Here is a 21,546-nt window from a genome sequence, read left to right as displayed (position 1 = left end):
TCGAAATCGCCACCGCCGACGCCGATTGCTGGTAGTTGTATATGGCGATTGTGGCGCGGCAGCGGAGGCGGTTAGAGAGAGACTCAGATAGGCGATCTTTGTTTTTTTTACTGTTTAATGTATTTCTGTATTATACTATTATAAATAAATGATTTACATTATATGAATACGAAGTAATAAGAGTAGCAGAAAAAAAAAAAAAAATCGTATGCCTACCTACTATAGACTGTAGGATTATACAGTGCTTATATCCATTATCAACGATTTAGGTCAAAAATCGATATCCGGTGCTCTGCAAAGACGAATTAATATGATAACTATTTGTCTCCAACACCCTGTCATAGGTTTCTAAGTCTTATAATTATTTAAAAAAAAGCCAATACCTGAGTGCCAACACGATAGAACTCTAATTTCTAAGTGTATTGTATACTCAAGCATGCTATCCTTTTTCTAAAAATGTTGTTTCTTTGTTGTGTTGTTAAAGCATATTCTTTCTTTTTTATCCAGCGAGAGAATGTGCGGCGTGTTCGTTCGATGTGGAATGTCGGCTTTTTTTCGCATGATGGACCTTCACGCGACATCAGGCCATAATAAAATCGGTCTTGATGGCAGGGATGTGTTACTTCAAGTTGCGCAGAATCGACATGTTCTTTCTTTACACAGAGAATAGATAGACTGCAGAGTTGTATACTATCCCTCTTACTAAATGATGTAACTGATTTTGCTCTTAATGCTTAATTCATTTTTTAATAAATAAAAAATGATGGCTATATGATTAACCATCACTTCTATAGATATACAAAACTACATAGTTACATAATATGCATGGTTATACTACCTACCTTTTAACTAGTTGTATATATCTATGACCGTTGCCAAAAAATGTCAGTTACCGCTAATCGGTAATCCGGTGCAAACCATTTGCACTCATCACACCTTTTTTATAACCCACTTGCGCTCTAATGTACATTTGAACCTATTACTTATTTAATTGTATGAGTAACTGAAATTTAAATAACAACCAAATAGGATATTTAAGCTTAAAATAACGATTTCTAATAGACAATTTTTCTCATTTTATTGTAGGAAGGTACTTACCTAATTAATAATCAAATAATCATAGATACCTATTTGAAATGTTTGTAAATTATTTAGGTTAATATTTTCTATGCTTGGTATATTTTTATTAATTTTAAATGCCAACGAAAACATTGTTGAATAACAGTAAACTAACTATATTACCTATTGGCAGAATTAATGTTCATTATCATATTATGTGTACCTGATTCTTGCCAAAAATTATAACCAACGCTAATTTTGTGAATTTTGTTTTAAACGATTTTTTATGCATTTCCATCCAATTTTTCTAGTATCTATTTCATTCTGTATATTTTAAATTATATTATAATTGATTTTTTACCAACAGCATATTTTTCTTTGACTATAAAACACTTATCTCACTTCCCATATTTAAATAAAACTTTATTAAAAGATTTGTAATAATTTAATAATTTAAATTAATAATATTTTAAGCAACAGCTATAGTTAAAGAACTAATTAAAGTGATCACTGTCGATTCGTTAAAACACAAAGTACGATATTCATATAGAACGGAAGTACGGAACACACAAGAACGTCTAATAGTACGTAGACATGGGATTTAAATCATTACACAATAATGATTTGATATGGCTTTGCAGGTATAATAGTTTAATTTCAATATGGTTTTACACCGATACAGCGATATCTTAATTTGGGTATGGTCGAATTGCACTCATCTTAGTCGAATTACACTTGGGTTTAAAAAAGGTAATGGTCGAACTGCACTCGGGTAAAAAGCAGGTAGTAGTCGAATTGCACTTGGGCTCAAAAAAAGTATTTCAACCAAATTATCATACATTTGAAGGAGTTAAACATTTAGTAAACATTCATTTTCCTTCCCACTTACAGGCTTAGAACTGACAATGATTTTAATCATTGGCGTGGTTAAAAATGATTGTTTTATACATCACATTATGTTAATTATATATTTATACATTATAATTATTCTTATATATTATATTATTATACATTATATTATATTATATTATACATTTTTACTGTAGCATTCGTAAACATAAGATTCACAATATTTTTAACGGGTTTCCACGGTTTTTCCATTTTAACTCTTTTTTTGAATGAGTGCAATTCGATTACTACCTAATTTTTAACCGAGTGCAGTTCAACTATTACCTTTTTTCAACCTAAGTGCAATTCGACCATTTCTTTTTAGGTAATAAGTGCAATTCGACTATCCCGCTTAATTTTATGGATGTTAAGTTTTGGTGTTAAAAATAATTTTAGAAAACGGAACTGTGGTGCATTCGTTTTTTTTTTATCCTTCAAAAATACGGTGCATGTGGCGAGTTACCAATTCATAAAATATTTTTATTCATTCGGAGCTACCTAATCTTTTTATCTTTATATGTTATTATAGGTACTTTATTGCTTTTGGGATTGTTCCGTAATAATAAATATAAAAATCATATACAGGCAAAGTATCCAATAAATTTTCTCGGGAATTGGTGAATCATAAAATTTCGTGAGTTCCAGTGGACAAGCGTTGCAATTACAGTTGGGAATTTAAATAATTTGAGTATAGAACATTTTTTAATAGGTATGTATCGTATTTGTATAAAATTAATTTTATTTTATTTCATTGAGAATAAAATCCATTCGTTCAACTTTAATTATTTAACATACCCACTGTAAAATTAAAAGCGAAATAGTTATTATAAACATTTTTTAAATTTTCCCTTCCATATTTTCTGGAACATTATATAAATAATAATGATACATTTTAAAAAATATTATGAAAATATCATAATTAATCCAAATAAAATAATAACAAAATAACCTTTTAATAGAAATTTGTTGATAAAATAATATGAAATTATTTTTACCAAATGTTGTTTATGAATATCGTAAAAATAAAGTTAAATTCAATCAATACTAAAATAATATTCATGCAAAGTGTAAACTTTATAATAATAATTGTTCACGCTCACAAGCTGTTAGCTATAATCAGTGTTGTTATCACTATTATTTTGTTATTTTATTCAAATGTTATTTAGTATTTTTGGGTGCTACATTTATTATTCTATTGCACAATCATTGTATCAATGCCACCAAATATACAATGATTGCCTTGTTTTATATAATATTGTGTGTATGGCACTGAATATCATTCCTACGTTCATATTATTATTTGTATTCGGTATGGTCTGTTGTACCTTTTTTTTCTAGTCACTTTTTTTCTTCTTCTTTTCGGTGCTCTCGAGACAGCAAGTTTAGTTGTTTGCTCGTTGTTCAATATACTTCTTGGTTTCGCTTGTATGCGTATATTGGTCCTTATTTTCACCACGTGGTTTGGCTCAGTATTCGGTGAATGTCGGTTTTTGGTACGTATCGTTCGGTCATCTTCTGTTGCGGTTGTTGAATATTATTATATTTGCAGGAGATCGTTCTAACATATAATAAATTGTCATTGGAGAATGTCTCTCGGTGTTGTATTATTGGTTTGGCTGCAGATTATTATTTGATTCTTCGTGTATGTTTAGCGGGGCTTATGTGCGTGTGCCAGATCATCCTGTTATTATTTATTGTAACTTATTAAAATTATTATATACGGATCTGGGCACCACAGGGCATCATAATTATACTTAAGGTACGTGGTGCACCACATGATTTTATTGCTATTATTTATTGTAATATTGTGATATTTTTATAAGTGTTATCTAAGGCATAAATATTTGTTACTTAGGTTTTTAATTATTACCTGTGTTAAAAACTGTTTCATGACTCAAATTTGTGATTATTATAATTATTTTGTTTCTATTAATTCATTTATATATATATATACATATATATATATATATTGTTACTATTGTTATATTGGTTACATTAACTATACTTTGATTTAGCCTATTGCTGATTGTTTTATGTTATTCAGTATTATCTATTTTTTATATACTGCCAAACAGGTGGATATTATTATATTATTTATTACTTGTGTGATCTTTTTATATTGTTATTAAGTATACAGTCCACTTAATTACATTTATCTGCTTTATTATTTTTATTGGAGCTACCCTCAATTCTATTAATATTGTATAATTAGTCAACGCCCCAACAATAATAAATAGCTTATAATATCTTATAAAATATTAATTAATAATTATATCTAATATACCTAACTCTTTCTATTATTAATATTATAAAAAACTAATATTTTCAGTAATATCGATGTATCCTATAGGATACAATAAATAAAAGCAATAAAATAGTATACATTTCTTGTCAATGTATCTTATAGGATACAGTCAACTTAATTAAATACAGGTTAGGACAATATGTATCTTTTTAAATAAGTACAAATATACTTTGAACACTTTTATTAAATGCATAAGTATACTATTATACTGTACTTAAATACACAATTGTATTCGTTGTTATTCCTATACCATTAATTTAACAATATTATGTTATTTAAAATAAATTAACATAACTAAATTTTATTGGTTTTAAGTAAAAATTTCCAGTTAAATTCAATTTTTAATGATTTGTATTTTCCAGTTATTTTAAAAAGTACCTATGGAGAATTTTTTATTTTCAGCTGGAAATCTTAAATTGAAATTTATTTTAAGTTATACAATACAGATAACAGTACCTAAACTTAAACAAACAGTGATATTGTTAAGTCTCCAGAATATGATTATTTTCGTATGAATATTAGAACACAAAACATATTAACAGTGTACAATTAATAAACATATTTCGGGAAGTCTAAACTAAAAAATGCATTGAAATGTTATTTCATTATACATTATCTATTTAAAAGTGGTGTCAATGCATTTTTATTACATTTTTAGTTTAGACTTAGCAAAATATCTAAATATATACACTAATAATAACTATCCATTATTAATGTTTTGTATTCTTTTTTTTTTCCTGTTTGAACCGACGACCGGGAGGAAACCGCTTTCGCATTACTTCCTCCCGGAATCTAATGTTTTGTATTCTAGTTTATACACAAATAACTCTACTCTAGATAATTAACAATATCGTTGATCGTTTAAGCGCACATAGTGAAATTTATAAACAATTTTATTCGTAGATTTAATTGAAAAACTTTTTTTAAATTTAATTATTTTAATATTTTAAGTTACAGAAATTTGAAAATAAATACTGTAGTATTACTTATTATGGTTTGACATATAAAAATGATACTTGCAGTACATTTTATGATTGATGAACAATGACTAGTTTATGAGAAGGAGTTTTGAAATTAAGTTTCTAAGAAGTTATTTTATGGTTTGTGAATTTAAAAATTGCTATTAGGTAAACTATGTAGGTACTAATATTAGTATTTATTAAATTTTTACTGTTCAATGTTTTACGTCATGCTAACACCTGCATATTAGAGATTTGACCCAAAATTTTCAATAAACTTGAAAAGGCATTTTTTTGACTGGACAGTTGCCATCCATAAACCTCCGAAACACGGGGCATTGTGTGGATTAAACCTCTAAACGCAGACTGCTCGTGTATTGGCTATATATAATAATATATGTAATTATGTATGTAATATATGTAATTTTGGCTATAGCAACTTGGGCCTCAAATTTTTTTTCAGCGTACACAATTGCTTATCTGGCTTAACAAGATTGAAGCAAAAATTTGAAAAAATGTCACTTGGAAAGCCGCGACAGGTTAGGTTAGGTTACTTTAACCTCCCCCCCCTGACGTAACCCACCTTGTCGTGGTGGAGGGCTCACTGACCATTCACTTGGTCGGTGCTAAGAGGTTCCACTCATAGCGCCGGCGCTTGCCCTAAGTGGCTGGCGCCGGAAGGTTTTTTCCACCTGCTAACACCAGCAAACGGACACGGAAGGACACCGTAAACCACCACCGGTGGAGCGACCGACCCACGGTGCCCCGGATGGTCTCGGCCCACGAATGAAACAAGGACAACCGACACGAGGCTGGTGTCGGCAGTGTCGGTCTAGCCACAATCAACCAATATGGACAGCACAACAGAGAGCACAAACCGTACTTCTCCAGGGGGCTCGGAGACCCAGGAGGCGGCAATGCGGGACAGCGCTCGCCCGAAGGGTCGAAATCACCACCAGGTGCTAAAGGCGTAGGGATGCTTAATCAGGTCCCTACCGCCAGCAACGGAGATGGTAAATCTACTGCTGTCGGGGGTACTAAACAGGCCCTCGACGGTGGCCGAAAAGCCACTGAGGTTACTGCAACAGTCAATGGTAGGATTAAGGACACGGACATGCGAAAGGCGACGGAAACAGGTAAAGACCAAGACACAGATGCCATGGCTCCTTGAAACGGAGGGGAGAAATCCGGAGGACTGACCAGTAGCTCAACGACGACAAGGTCGATTAATATCTGCCTAACCTAACCTAACGCAGCGAAGAAGATCTTCTGACCATGCTCCGAGGGTACATAAATTCGATGGCAGTCTTTGCACAGAGCACCCGAAACGTGCACAAAGAATTAAAAGAAACAATTTGCATTGTCATGACTCAACTCACCAAAATATCTCCAAAATACCATCCGATCTGATTATAGAATATAATATATTTATATTATATAAATACAAGCACACAAAAACTATCAAAAATACTTTCGAAAACGAAAGCAGACTTCGCTCAACCACCCGACTGCACTCGGTCCAAATTTTCGGGGGCTTTAATGAAGGTGAAGGACATATTGAAAAAGCAGAGCGAAGCAATCAACAAATTGACTACACAAACAGAGGCACTTCAACAACAACAACAACAACAACAACAACAACGACAGTAGCAACAACAGCATCAACAGGGGTATAGCAGGGGCAATGAGGACGGTGGAACTTGGACCGATGTAGTCAGGAGGAAACCATCTAAGAGCGAACACAGAACGGAAGAAAGAATCGCTGAAAAGAGGATACCGTGAAGGTCAGATGGTAGCGAACTAAAACACGCCCTACTGCAATATTGGTCGATATTGATGGCTAGGATGATTTCTCTGCAGTAACGAATAAAATAAAGAGCCGGGTGGACCACAACACTGTAGGTAAATCAATTATCGGCATGCGAAAAACGACAAAAGGTAAACTATTGTTGGAGGTACGTGGCGATTCTATGGTTGTGTACACGGTGAAGGCGGAGGTCGCTAGAGCGGCTGGAGACGACGTGCACGTCTGGCTACTTTAACAAAGATCAATGATCGAGATCCGGACATAGACCTTTGGTCATAGAGAACCGACGTCGTTGAATCCCTCTGCCGGGAAAACAATATTCATAGCCAAATGGTAAACGTTATCAATAGAAGGTCTGTATATGGCAGATCGCAGACAGCACTGGTGCTTCTGCCTACTGAGTACGCAAACAAGGTTATCGATTACGAGCGGGTTAAAATCAGTCTGGTGAACTGCCGAGTACGTCTAGCGGACAAGCGTCGGATTAGGTACTTCAGGTGCTTAGGCTATGAACACGAATCCAAGAACTGCCAGAGCATCGACCGCAGTGCTTGCTGCAGGCGTTGTGGTAAGCCAGGCCACTTTGCCAACGACTGTTAGGAGGATGTACTTGCAGCGGTTGAGTTTGAAAAAATTTTGAAGGAGGAGTCTCACAAGGGCTTGAAGACGGTGGAAAACGCATGCAGTATACCCAGGTCTTTACCCAGGAGGGAGGAAACGGCCGGCGTACTAGTTAACCTAAAGACATGATCCGTATACTCCAAATTAATGTCGGAGTTTGCCGAGCGGCTCAAGACCTAGCAATATCAATGGTGAATGCTAACGAAACCGTCATCGTAGTCTTCAGCGAGCAATGCCGAGATAGTGATGAGGAGGAAAGGTGGTATGCCGACGCGGGCAGCAGGTCCACGATTGAAGTCTCGAGTAGATTGCAGATCGATAAGATAGGGCCTCCCTTTCAAGGATTTAGATGGATTGAAGCAAGCGGGATCAGATTCTATAGCTGTTACTGCTCCCCGAACGTAACAATCGCCGAATTTGAAAAGTTCTTGAGGATGCTTGAGGAGTGCATTAGAGAATCAGAACTCTCAGTCATAGCAGCTGACGACTTCAATTTCAAGTCGAGTAACTGGGGCAGCCCATTAGAAGACGAAAGAGGAGCCCTCCTGGCAGATCGTATGGCATCCATGGATCTAACGGTATGCAATAAGGGAGGATCACCTACCTTCGTCCGAGGTAACTCAGGCACCCACATCGATATCACGTTCGGAAGCTCAAGGCTAGTACTCAAGGTGTGTGAATGGGAGGTCTTGGAAGTATACTCTGTTCAAAATAATAAACCTAGATGGCGGCTAGCTATTGCGCATGGGCGTGGTTACTATATACGGTCAGCTTACGGATAGTGTCTTTGATAGGGATAGACAAACGGGTGTTATCTGACCACCGTCGACGAAAACTAGTTGTCACCGACTGTATTTCTTATTCTGAATAGACTATAGAGTCGCTAAGCTGGCACAGATACATAGTGTATAACATCAGGCTCGAGCCACTAAATTAGAATAGCAAGCACATAGAAAACAGGTGGAGCTGGAGAAAGTTTGACCAGGCCAAATTTGAGAACTATATGTCAACAGTCACGTTCGAGGACGTAAGGAATGTAGCCACAGGCTCCAACAGACTATCAAATATCGTGGAGGCGGCATGCAATAGGAGCATGCCTAAGGGACAATACAGGGGAGGAAAAAAGGCGATGCACTGGTGGACGAAAGAGATCGAAGATCTGTGGAGGAAATGTCACGCAACCCGCAGGAGAATTAAAAGAGGACGGTGCAGAGGAGAACCTTTCCAGAACGAGAATGACGAGTTCAGAACAGCAAGGAAAGAGGTTAAGTACGCAATCGGAAAGAGCAAAAAGATCTGCTGGATCAACCTTTGCAAGCAAATCGATAGGGATCCTTGGGGTTTATCGTATAAGCTTGTTACCAAAAAATTAATAGGTAGGAGACCCATTCCGGGAATAACTCTACCAAGACTAGAAAGATTATGCATGTTAAAGATTTATTACTACAAGACACTTTAACAATATTATTGATTATATTATAATGAAATATATCTTAACAGTGTTATTAATATAAAATGCATTTATTTTTATTTTATTGAGAATAAAGGTTTTGTCAACTAGAGCATTCACCTACTATTAGATATACATTGTCAATAATTGTTTACGATAATTTGAGTAAATTTATGAAATAAAATTATATATTATATAATTGTTAAAAAAATGACTGAATATATTTTTAAGTTTTAACTGATGATTCAGAAATATTTGTTTCGCCGATTTTCTCTTGTACTATTTTTCCTTTTTGTGAGTTTTCGTATTCTTTCAATTCTTCGGCCGTTGGTAAATCATTCAATAATTCTTCAATTAGGTTTTTAACATCGTCTATTGGACATTGGGTACACGTTCTTTCATTTTCGAAAACCATCTCTAAAGGGGTTTCATTTAAAAAAATTGAAACTTCCTCTGATATTTTGTATTTGGCATTTTCGCATTCGTAAACTACAACCATTATATTACATGCGTAATTGCCTATTAAAGAACTTTTCCATTTTCTATTATTCATTTTATCACCCTCTGTCATATTTTCTAGTGATAATTTGACTTCGTCTTCAAGCATACGGAATCCGGTGATTAAACTCAGACAATTTGAAGTATGTGAAGCAAATAATTTGAATTTTTCAGTATCTTTCTCACTATAAAACAAAAATAACAGGTTTTTATTCATTGCAGTTACCTACTTATATTTATAATAATAAATTAAATATAAGTAATAATATTACTTTAAAAACTTCAGTATATCTCTCATCATTGGGTGACCATAATTCTTAGTTTTTATATCATTATATCCATTTTTAACGTAGTATTGATAATCATTCATGTTTTCAAACATCTACAGAAATATATATTTTAAATAGTTGATTGAACTCTTAATTTTTACAAAAACATTAATAAATTATCTTAAAAATATATTTACTATTATATCATCATTATCAAATACATGACACCATGCTTGTCCTTCTTCTTCTTTTGAATACTCGTACACATAACTATTAGCACATGCCATATACATTGCCCAGATCCTAGCTACAAAAAAAAAAATTTTCTAATAAATGATAATTACATTAGTAATAAATAACAATAATATCACCTATATCTATATATATTTAAATTAAAATTAAAACTTTTGATCCACAAGTATTTACTCTGCATTGAATATTGATGCTTTAAATTCTATTTCCGTTAGATTAAAACGTTTCCATACCTCAAGTACACACACCGACACACCGTATAGATCATAATAATTCATTTGATATATTAAGTATTGGATTGATGGTGAATAACGATGTATCTCAGATTTTTGGGAAAGTTCTATAACTGGTTGACATTCCAAATGTAATCATAGGATCCAACTAAATTATGATTTTTAACGATAAACTAAAAGTCGTGCAGTTCTAGCTAAGGCAGTGAACAGCAGAGTGGTGTGATGCATTACTATAGAGCTCATCACGCATAGTAAGGAGAAAGCGGAGGAATTGCATCAAATAAGTAAGGAAAAAACCTCAACAAATTTTCTTTGTTATTTAAATGATAACATGTAGGTACTGAAGATAAAAATTATAGTTGTAGACTATAGTCCTCGTATATCACGAATATGACTTATTGACAAAGAAATAATATGTACCCGGGTAGTAGTAATGTGCAAACGAACTCTACTCTGATTATATACTCAATTCTGAAAATAATGGAATAGTAAATCAACATAATATATGTATATTACCGCTTGTTATTTTATCACGCCATGTTTTCCACTCATCATCAGATGGAAATAATAGTTTACCAATTTTGTCTATTAGATAACAGGTATTTTGTGGACACACTTTATTAAAAAACTTAATTTCCACTTCTTCTTCATCCGGGTTTTTAGGTTTACGTTCTCCTTTTACCTCTGGTTTACCCTTATCCAACTATCAATAATAATAATAATAATAAAAACACCATTAAAATGTATTTAATATTAGTAATTAACAGAAGTAAACAATAACTAATCTTAAGCACAATTATTAATGTAAGCAATTGAGAATAGGTATATCCAAAATACATAAATCGAAAACATTATTATTAATAGTAATTTATGATTAAATTCAATTATACTATTTACATAAGTTATTTTTTACTTAATATTCTCTATAAAATAGTTATTCGATTATAATAATTGTAATATGTAATTTTAATTGATTTATAAAAAGCAAGTCTGTCTGAGGATAGACGAATGATAAATCTTTATCTATTTTTTGACATGTACCTATATGTCTTATGGCTGGGGGTCATTTTGTTGATTTCTGCGACACCGAGAATGCTACCAGTCGAGACGATGATTGTGTTAGCAACTGGTTGTTATAGCAATCGGTTGCTATGTAAAAATGTATAAAAAAAATAATAACAAAAAAAGTCGTGCCGCGCCTTTGTGACAGTAGAAAATTTCATGTCGGTCGGATTCTTGCCATTTCACACCTCTGGTTTACGTTTTAGTACTGTAGAGATATAGTATTGTATATTTGTATACATTGTTAATAAAAATAAATATAAAGATTTATCAATAATACATGTAGGATTGAAATTAAAGCCTAGAAATTATTTTTATTTAATTACTATACCTTTATTCGGTGATCGGCACCTCCTATTTCTGGGATCTTAGCCGGAGGTATTTTTATTACAGTTGAATCTTTTTCTTTTTGAATTTTGAGAAACCCTTTCAAAAACTCTTGACCACTTTCAATACATCTATGTTCTTTTGCTGAATTAAACTAAAAATATATTAAATGTTTTATTATTATTCTGTTATGAATAATATTTATATTGTTATTATTACCTCTATATCTTTTTCACTTTTAATACTTGTTACTATATTTAACAATCGAGAATTCCACCTACGCCCTAACTTGTACATAGTTAGTAAACCATGTTCGTTTATTTCCTTTGATGATTTTTCAGACGTTTTATTTACCCATTTCATTATTTTATGAACAACTTCTTTATTTTCTGGGGGTAAGGCATTTAATTTATTTTCATCTTCATATTGTGTATTAAGATGGTCTTGTATAAAGTTCAATCCAGAAATGCCATTTTGTACATCTTCTTTCGGAAATTTTGCTCCGTGTCTCACCGTACAATGGCCTCTTATTGCTACACATGTCTCTAAAAATAAATATTGCTAAATTTTACAAATCATAATTTGTAAAAATTATTAAAATTCCCTAACTTATTAGTTTCATTATTCCTTCCATACTACTATCTACAGTTAAATGAGTCAAGCTACGAGTAACGTTGATAGATAAAATACGTATAAATACGTAAGTATTGGACACTCTGTTTCGCTAAACCTTTTAAAAGTAGTCCATAGATATATATATAATAACTAGATATAAGATTCTATATACAAAAATATAATTGAATTATGATGCCCAATGCCATTTGTCATTTGGGCAATGTTTACAAATTCTTATAATTTTTTAATCGTTTTGATTCGTCATCGTCTTGCATCGTAATTTCACGAATCCTACATTATGTAATATTTCATAATATACCTGTCTACCATTATTAGTAAGCATTTCCCAAGTTATATTTAGCTGCCAGAATCATTGATAAGAAGACGGTCGGCTGTAAACCTATAAATATCTATAAACCTTGAATATCTAAAGTTTGGTTAGGCTAGATTAGATTAGGATTTTAACAGTTTTCATTCTCACTGGTAATTTACTCATAAAACTTGTCGTGGGTGGTGTTATGTAACATCACAGAATTTTTAAAAAAAAACCGTGAGCACTAAAGAGAGATTGTGTCAAACGTCGATTGAAATACCAACCTTCAGTTTTTGGAAGATGGATTTAAGAAAAAGATATAATTCCTATTATAATTATTAGTTTTATGTTCCACGATAAAAAAAGGTCACACAAACATAAATTTACGCCATAAAACATATTAGGTTATGGTTATATTACATGAAAAAAAATTATCTTAAACTCTTTATAAATATGTAAATAAAAACACATAAAATAATAATGGATACAAATATATTTATTTTTTACTATCTATTACTATGTAGGTACAAAAAAATAACAATAATAATAATTTATTAATCTAAAGAAAGATATTAGTTTATTAGTTTAATTATTTTTGATAGATATCGAAGGCATATAAAAAAAAACTAAAGAGTATCTACACTACATGCAGATACATCGGTACATGTATATGTTTTGTTTCTACTGAATATAGTTGACATAAGAATGTCAATGTCAATTTGGTATTAGAATAAAAAAAAAAATAAAAAATAGTAAAGATAAAAAAAATAAAAAAAAGTTAAAAATAGTTAGATTAAACTAATAATATAATATATATATATTTTTTTTATTATTATTTTTTTTATACATTTTTACATAGCAACCTGTTGCTATAACAACCATTTGCTATAAACAATCGCCGTCTCAAATGGTAACATTCTAGGTGTCGGGACAAATTAACAGAATGACCCCCAGCCATAAGACATATACATATCAATAAAAATAAATAATACCTATTTAATTTATTCAAAATTAAGTTCTGAGCTATTTAAAACCTAATTTACTTATGGGGCATATAACTTTTAAATATATAATTATAATATAATATAAATTGAAAATCTTACTATCTGGTGGATGGTATGGTGTCATCGAGCCCAACCTAAATGGTATACCTCTCATATCATTTGGATACTGTGGAAAACTCGGATCTTTGAATCGTGAAGTAAATTTTGCAAGCACTTGCGACGTCGATAATAATATAGCAATAAGAACTAACATTGTTTAGTGTTGATAAAATAATCCACTGAAAATAATTTTATAAATGTTATTTGAATTACATTGGTATATAAGTAAGGTTTATTCATATAACTTAATTTTCCTTTTCTTACAAATTAAAATGAAATACTTTTATTTTTTTTTCTGATATATATTTTTATATTGGTATTACAATAAGTTGAATTTTTTTTGTTGATAAAATCATTGCATTTAAACATTTAATTTTATGTATATTTTAATACACGTTAAAGGTTTCAATTACTCATAATTCATGAGCCATGATTAATATTTTTTAATTTTATAATAAAATCGTTGGGTATTTTTTAGTTGCGGTTTATCCGTAAAAATACTAATTTTCCATATAGTCTACGATGTATACAAAAAATAAAAATAAAATATAAATACATATTATATCCTTACATTACACATCATTATCGGTTTAATTGGGTTATGATAGCTGATTACTCGATAACGACATAAAATACAAAACGCTTTTTAAATATTAATACTTTTTGGTAATTGTTGATATCTACGTTTAATGAAAAAAATTATTATTCGTGGTCTTGCGGTTTATCCACAGAATTCGCTTATCCGTGGATGCCCTGCCACCCTATCCGAGGATAATCGAGAGTACACTGTAATAAAAAATTCACAATTTATGGAACCCATTATACGAATAATAATGTGTATATAAAAAATTATGCCTTTTAAAGCTCAAATTGGTAATAAAAATTATATATTTTGTCGATTAGCGTGGAAAAAACAATAATGCAATTTGAGCGATTCGACACCACAGTATATAACAGGCATAACTGTTTTTCGCCAAAAGCACCCTCGGTCGTTATCACCATGACCTTTTTCCACCAAAAGTTGTATTCCGTTTTACTCAAAAAAAAAAATTAATAAATTATTAATCATATTTTTTGAGAACCCCTTATATCAGTTATATCCCGCGTTATTTAATTACTTGACAATCCTAACTCCTGTAAGTTTATGCAGCTATTGGCGAAAATATTGAATTATGATTATACTATTAACTATTAAGTGTATGTTGTAAAATGTAAATTGTGAATTAAACAAAAACTCCACGAAGTATAATTTATTTAACACAATTAAAAAATGAAAAATACATTTAAAAATACATTGATGGGCTTTTAAGTATAGGTTCGAGTTTGTCAAAAAAACTCTTTTTAGTATAATAAATATGAAATGTCATAAAACATGTTTGAATTTTGTACTTTTTATGTAATTTTAGTTTTTACAATCGCATTATTTGGACTACAAACTTTTAATGTTTTTAATCATTAATATACAGAGTGTATCTTATGTTGTTGTACGTGGAGTTTTTTAACGATTATGGATCGATAACATGGAATTTTCAAAAAAAGAAAAAAAGATGTGTTTCTTTATTTTAAACAGCCAATTTTTTTATAACAATTTTAAAAATTTAAGTAAGCAGTTGTACCAACATCAAAATCAATTTTTTTTCAAATAGTAACAACTTTATTTTTTAATGGATTTTTTAGCTTGTTTAAAAAAAAAAATGATATTAAAATCATACATTTTGGTTCACTGCAGGTTTATTTACTATGTTGACCTTAAACTTTAATAATTTAATTTAAATATGAATTGTATTCGAAGAGCTAAATAATTTTGTTTATCTATGTTTTAATGCAATTCTATACCTTTTTATAAACTTAAATTGAACATCTTATCAGACAATGAAAAAATTTGTTTGCAATAATTGTCTACAAAACTGTTGAAGGTATTTTAACATACAATTATAAAATACGTAGATACATACTTACTATTATTGTATGATCATAATAAATCGATTAATTTAGATTTTTCTTCATACCATAGTAGTCATTTTGTTTATTTAAAATAGCTTAAATTTGGATACTTAATAAAATAGACAATGATTATCACAGTATTCAATTATATTATAAGATTGGAATTTTTTAATTAACACAGGTTATAGGTGTAACCTACCTACCTACTTATAATTTTTTTTTGTGTGTGTGTTATAAGATTTTCAATTTAAATTTATAAAAAGGTGTAGAATTACATTAAAAGATAGGTAGTTAAAAAAAAATTATTTAACTCTAGAAATACAATTCATTTAAAACATTTTATTAAATTTTAAGGTCAGCATAGTAAATAAACCAGTTAACCAAAATAAAAAATCCAGCGTATAATGAAATAATGAGATATAATGAGATACACTCCGTATATACTGTTTATACCTATTAGTCGTTTAATTTTACATGTATATCTTGGGAAATATTAGTAAGATAAGATTTAGATAATAGTTTATTATCAATATATATGTGATACAAAGTGAGGCCCGTACATCGTAATCATTACAATTTGACAGATTTAAAGTCAGGGGTTATCAAAAAATATTTTAAATAATTAATTAATTTTTTTTTAGATTCTGAACAAAGTGATAAATATATTGATTTTACAATGGTGTGTGTTTTTTTTTTGTGTCTACTGTCTGTGTACAGCATAACTAGTCGAAATAATGCTTCAATTTCAAACTTCAAGGGTGGTTTCCGATGGCAAAGTGAATATCCTTGGTGCATTATACAGGTCAAAAGTAAGCGTTTTCTAACAGTTTTCAAAAAAATTGAGAAAAACAAAAGTGACGGAAAACCGGGAATTTTTACGCAAAACCAGTTTTTGACCAAATGGATTTTTTTATATGGTTGTAATTCAAAAACTACTGTAAATACTTAACATTTTCACCAAATGTTTATGTTAGTGTTATCTTTATACAGTTAAATTTTAAAAAAATTTTGATTTTTTTTGAGTTATTTATAGACCACTGCAATTTTCGATTTGTATGAGAATTTTTTTTTGAAGTGTCGATAAAAAAATTTTGGACGACCAAAAAAACTTGAAAATTTAATACAAGGTTCCTCATAAGTTATTCTTATGGTGATTAAAAAATTATAAGAATACATATGCACAATTTTTTTTTATTAGCATTTGAAGTTCAAATTTTGACGAAAATTCGTCAAAATTATTAATATTTGCAAATTATTTTGTAGGTATAATTCATAAAAATGTTTGTATAGGTAGCTAAGAGTTGAAAATTAAATACAAGATTTTTCATAAGTTAAGCTTACAATAATTATAAAAGAATTTAAATTCTGGTGTATTCAGGCCATTAAAACATAAACCACCTTTTTCACCAACCATTCGAAATGATATTCTAGGCTGATAAATCATCTTCGTTCAGAATCGTTTTTTGTATACAATGATGCTTATCGTTGAATTCAAATTTAACACTGCTATAATATATAATAATGATCCATACGACACCTAATGTACAGCAGAGTGGTACCCACTTGCCCGCTTTTTTTTTTTGCTGAAATCAGAATATAACTTTTGACGGAAAATGATTATTGTGATAACGGGCGAAGGCCATTTTGCCGGAAAACCAAAACTTCCTATATAACTATATTTTTTATTATTTATTTATTTCTTATTATTTCAGTAAAGTAAAAACAAAATATTATATAGTACGCATCGGTAATGCCACAACAACGTGCGGGCGAAAAGAAAAAAAATAACAATGGCCGTACTAAAATATTTGTTTAGCTGACGCTAAGGCATGCGATAACGTGACAGGTCACAGGTATATTAGGTATAAATTTTATAAAATATAAATTATAATCTACATACAATGTTAGAATATAACTCACAAGTCACAAGACACATTTTAATAACAATAACTATAGCAAAATAAACAGAATGATAAATGATTATTGTGTGTATAAAACTATCTGTTCCTCGCGTGGTCATGATTGAATTGGATCGTCAATATAATATAATATAGGTATAGCGGATAATTGATAGCACAAAAATAGATCGACTTTTCATAGTATGAGTAGGTATACTACTCATATTGACCATTGCGATTATCTACTTTAATGACTTCTGACTTCTGTTATGACAGTAACACTAGGTATAACATGTTTTAATGTTCATAGGTGTGTATTAATATTAATTAAAGATCTATAATAATTAATATTTATTATAGATCTTTACGAAGTAATAATTTATTAAAGAAAAGGCTGACATTTTTAAAATTGATACTAACAAAGCCGTAGGTACTGAGAACAAATTTCTTAGAGTTGTTATAGTAGTTATACAAAACTTAGTAAGTGGTGAATAAAACAATGAAAAATGTTTAAATGCGTTCGTATAAAACGAGAAAATTTCAGGGTGAGAGGGGAGGGGTAGGCGAATGTAAGTTCCTACACCAGACCTAGCAGGCAAATAAAATACATATGTTAGTACACTGTAAAAAATAGGTACATATGTAACTTCTTAATGTTCCTACACGGTAAAAAAGGTAGGTACCTACGTATGTAAGTTCCTGCACTACGTATTTATTGTTTATAATAATTCAATATTATAATTCTACGTAATAATATAATTTATAAGTTATCAATCTGATATCAGTTATATTATATAATAAAATAATAAAAATATTATATATATGTATAAAATTATTAATCAATGATATATTTTATGTGGCTTATTTCGGAAATTTAAATGTTTAACATAGGTAATCGTATTAGTTCATCTTGTTTGTTGAGTATTCTAAAATTTTTTTATTTATACAATTTTCTTTTTCAGCGTATTTTTGATTGATTTGTTTTTGTGTGACTATCTGCAGTTTTTATTTTCATGTATGTATTTACTTGAAATAGTTTGAGAATTTTAATAATTTTAGAAATGTGTGGATGTTGAAGATAAAAATTTGAATGAAAATGTTGCATACGTTTTTCGTATGTATTCTATTAGAAGATTATTAAGCCTATATTTTCGGTGGAAAAATATTATTATTTGATTTATTATAATATTATACAACATGTAGTAGTATGTATTTTTTTCTTAAAGATATTTTTATTTTTTTAAACATTATCAGCAGTTTGATAACTTATAATACTATATAAAATATAGTATATTTTTTACATATTGTGTTCCTATCTTTCGCTGTGTAGGAACACTAGGAACTATCATAATACATTCTTTTAACGTGTAGGAACTTGCACATAATATATTATGTAGGAATTAACGTATGTAATTTTTTACCTGCTATATACTTTCACGTAGAAACTTGGGTTTATTGGGGGGGGGGGGGGTTGAACCTCTAACCACCCTACAGGTACGTCCTAGGACATTAACTTACAAACATATTTTTAAGTTATTAGATATCAATTTCATGAATTAATAACTGTGTTTATTTTTTCAACAAAATCTAAATTATCATACAGCCGAAATGTCTATTCGTGTATTAATGAATTTATCAAGAAATTTTTTTTAAAACTCTTCCTAATCAATGTCGAATAGATGTAAATAAACAATAAACAATATAAAATTTGTCATTTGAATAGCTGAACAATATTATTAGTTATTTTTTATGAATATAACAAAAATAAATTATCAATTTAATTCATACAAAATTAATTATTCTATGTATAAAATACAAAACTACAATCATTCGAATCTGTGGACATTGGGCAAATATGTATGTAACAATTATTAAAGCCATAGGCACCAGAGAGATAATTGGTCACATTCGTGAGGAAGGGGGGCTTAACATGTTAATCCATGTATAAACACATATTTTTAGACACTTCAACCGTCTGGTGTGGCTTAATTACGTTTTGAAGGGGTTTAAGCCCTCTCCAAGTCCCAACAGTATCCGCCTATAATTTAAAGCATTAAAGATCATTGAATTTAAATTACAAATATAACAATTTAATACTTTTATAGTTTGTCATATTACATATTATTAATTATATCAACGTAAAAAATAAGCCAAAACAAAATTAAAAAATATATAATAAAAAAGCGGGCAAGTGGGTACCGTTCTGCTGTACATTAGGGGGTGGGGTTGACCTCGGACTAGGGTAGGTTAAATTTGAATGCAATGATAGGTATCATTGTATACGAAAAACGATTCTGAACGAAGATGATTTGTCAGCCTAGGATATAATTTCCAGTGGTTGGTGAAAATTAAAGGTGGTTTATGTTTTAATGGCCTGAATACACCAAAATTTAAGTTCTTTTATAATTATTGTAAGCTTAACTTATGAAAAATCTTGTATTTAATTTTCAACTCTTAGCTACCTATACAAACATTTTTATGAATTATACCTACAAAATAATTTGTAAATATTAATAATTTTGACGAATTTTCGTCAAAATTTGAACTTCAAATGCTAATAAAAAAAATTGTGCCTATGTATTCTTATAATTTTTTAATCACTATAAGAATAACATATGAGGAACTTTGTATAAAATTTTTAAGTATTTTGATAGGGCCAAAAAAATTTTATCGACACTTCAAAAAAAAATTTTCAGAAAAATTGAAAATTTAAGTTGTCTATAAATAGCTCAAAAAAACTCAAAATATTTTGAAAATTAAATCATGTAAGGAAAATGCTAATCTTAATAACTGGTAAAATTTTCAATTATCTACTACTTATACTTTTTGAATAATAACAAATACTTAAAATCCTTTGAGGATAAATCGTTATCGTTACGCTATTTCGTAAAAATTTAAAATTCAAACGCACATAAAATTTTTCCTATAATGATGTTATGAGTTTTTTCTATAGCTACTTGAAGGAAAAGTTATGGAAAACTTAGTGTTATAATGTTAATCCTTAGTTATGAACACAAACAATTTTATGATTTTTCAACTTCAAAATTACTTGCAAATTTTCGCGTTTTCGACAGATTTCGTAAAAATTTGAACTATAAACACTTATAAAAAAAAAATTGTGACTAACGATTTTTAATTTTTTTAGCTACAATAAAAACAACTCATAAGGAACCTTGTATGAAATTTTCAAAACTTTTTGGTCATCCAAAAATTTTTTATCGACACTTTAAAAAAAATTTCTCAAAAAATCGAAAATTTCAGTGGTCTATAAATAACTCAAAAAAAGTCAACATTTTTTGAAAATTTAACTATATACAGATACTACTGACATTAACATTTGGTGAAAATTTCAAGTATTTTCAGTGATTAGTTTTTGAATTACAATCATAAAAAAAATCGATTTGATCGAAAACTGGTTTTGCGTAAAAATTGCCGTTTTTCCGTCATTTTTTTTTTTGTTTTTCTCGATTTTTTTGAAAACTGTTGGAAAATGTTAACTTTTTACCTCTATAATGCACCAAGGATATTCACTTCTACATCGGAAACCACCCCCATAGTTTGAAATTGGAGCATTATTTCGACTAGTTATGCTGTACACAGACACAAAAAAAAAAAACACATCATTGTAAAATCAATACATTCATCACTTCGTTCAGAATCTAAAATATTATAAAAATAATAAAATTAATCTAAATAAAATAATAATAAAATAAAATACCTTTTAACAAAAATTTGTTGTTAAAATAATATAAAGTAAGGTTTACTTATTTTTGTTTATGAAAATCGAAAAAAACAAAGTTAACTAAATTAATATGAAAATAATAATTAACACTTGAGTACCAGACTATATTGCACACTGATCGATTTTTCGGTGCGTTGCTATTTAAACGGTATCGTTGGGCTATGCAGCGGACGAGTTATGCACGATAACGTTGTAATCGCT

General features: G+C 29.8%; 1 protein-coding gene and 1 long non-coding RNA gene across 2 annotated transcripts; one reads left to right on the top strand and one right to left on the bottom strand.

The window, feature by feature from the left end:
- The first annotated feature begins 1,203 nt into the window (after positions 1-1,203).
- Positions 1,204-7,519, top strand: LOC114128093 (uncharacterized). Its single transcript, XR_007605173.1, has 3 exons — positions 1,204-1,700; positions 2,477-2,656; positions 5,675-7,519. It is a non-coding gene; the product is annotated as an uncharacterized LOC114128093 (long non-coding RNA).
- A 1,622-nt stretch (positions 7,520-9,141) lies between these two features.
- LOC114128085 (multiple inositol polyphosphate phosphatase 1-like) lies at positions 9,142-21,477 on the bottom strand. The gene is made up of 8 exons (XM_027992509.2): positions 21,322-21,477; positions 13,762-13,940; positions 11,950-12,275; positions 11,735-11,884; positions 10,858-11,044; positions 10,054-10,163; positions 9,860-9,969; positions 9,142-9,772 (listed from the first exon to the last, which is right to left on the bottom strand). The coding sequence occupies exons 2-8, from the start codon at positions 13,913-13,915 to the stop codon at positions 9,316-9,318; spliced, it is 1,494 nt and encodes a 497-aa protein (XP_027848310.2). The 5' UTR covers positions 13,916-13,940; positions 21,322-21,477; the 3' UTR covers positions 9,142-9,315.
- Between the last annotated feature and the right edge of the window lie 69 nt (positions 21,478-21,546).

The sequence above is a fragment of the Aphis gossypii genome, chromosome 3 (genome assembly GCF_020184175.1).
Source record: "Aphis gossypii isolate Hap1 chromosome 3, ASM2018417v2, whole genome shotgun sequence".
NCBI lineage: Eukaryota > Metazoa > Arthropoda > Insecta > Hemiptera > Aphididae > Aphis > Aphis gossypii.
This window is presented reverse-complemented; position numbering and strand designations above follow the sequence as displayed.

Excerpts from the sequence above, each read along its gene's own strand:
- LOC114128085 (XM_027992509.2), bottom strand. The coding sequence starts at position 13,915 with ATGTTAGTTCTTATTGCTATATTATTATCGACGTCGCAAGTGCTTGCA. Across the intron at positions 12,276-13,761 it reads ACCATACCATCCACCAGATA|AGACATGTGTAGCAATAAGA; the intron begins GTAAGATTTTCA and ends ATTTATTTTTAG. Across the intron at positions 9,773-9,859 it reads GATATACTGAAGTTTTTAAA|TGAGAAAGATACTGAAAAAT; the intron begins GTAATATTATTA and ends TTTGTTTTATAG.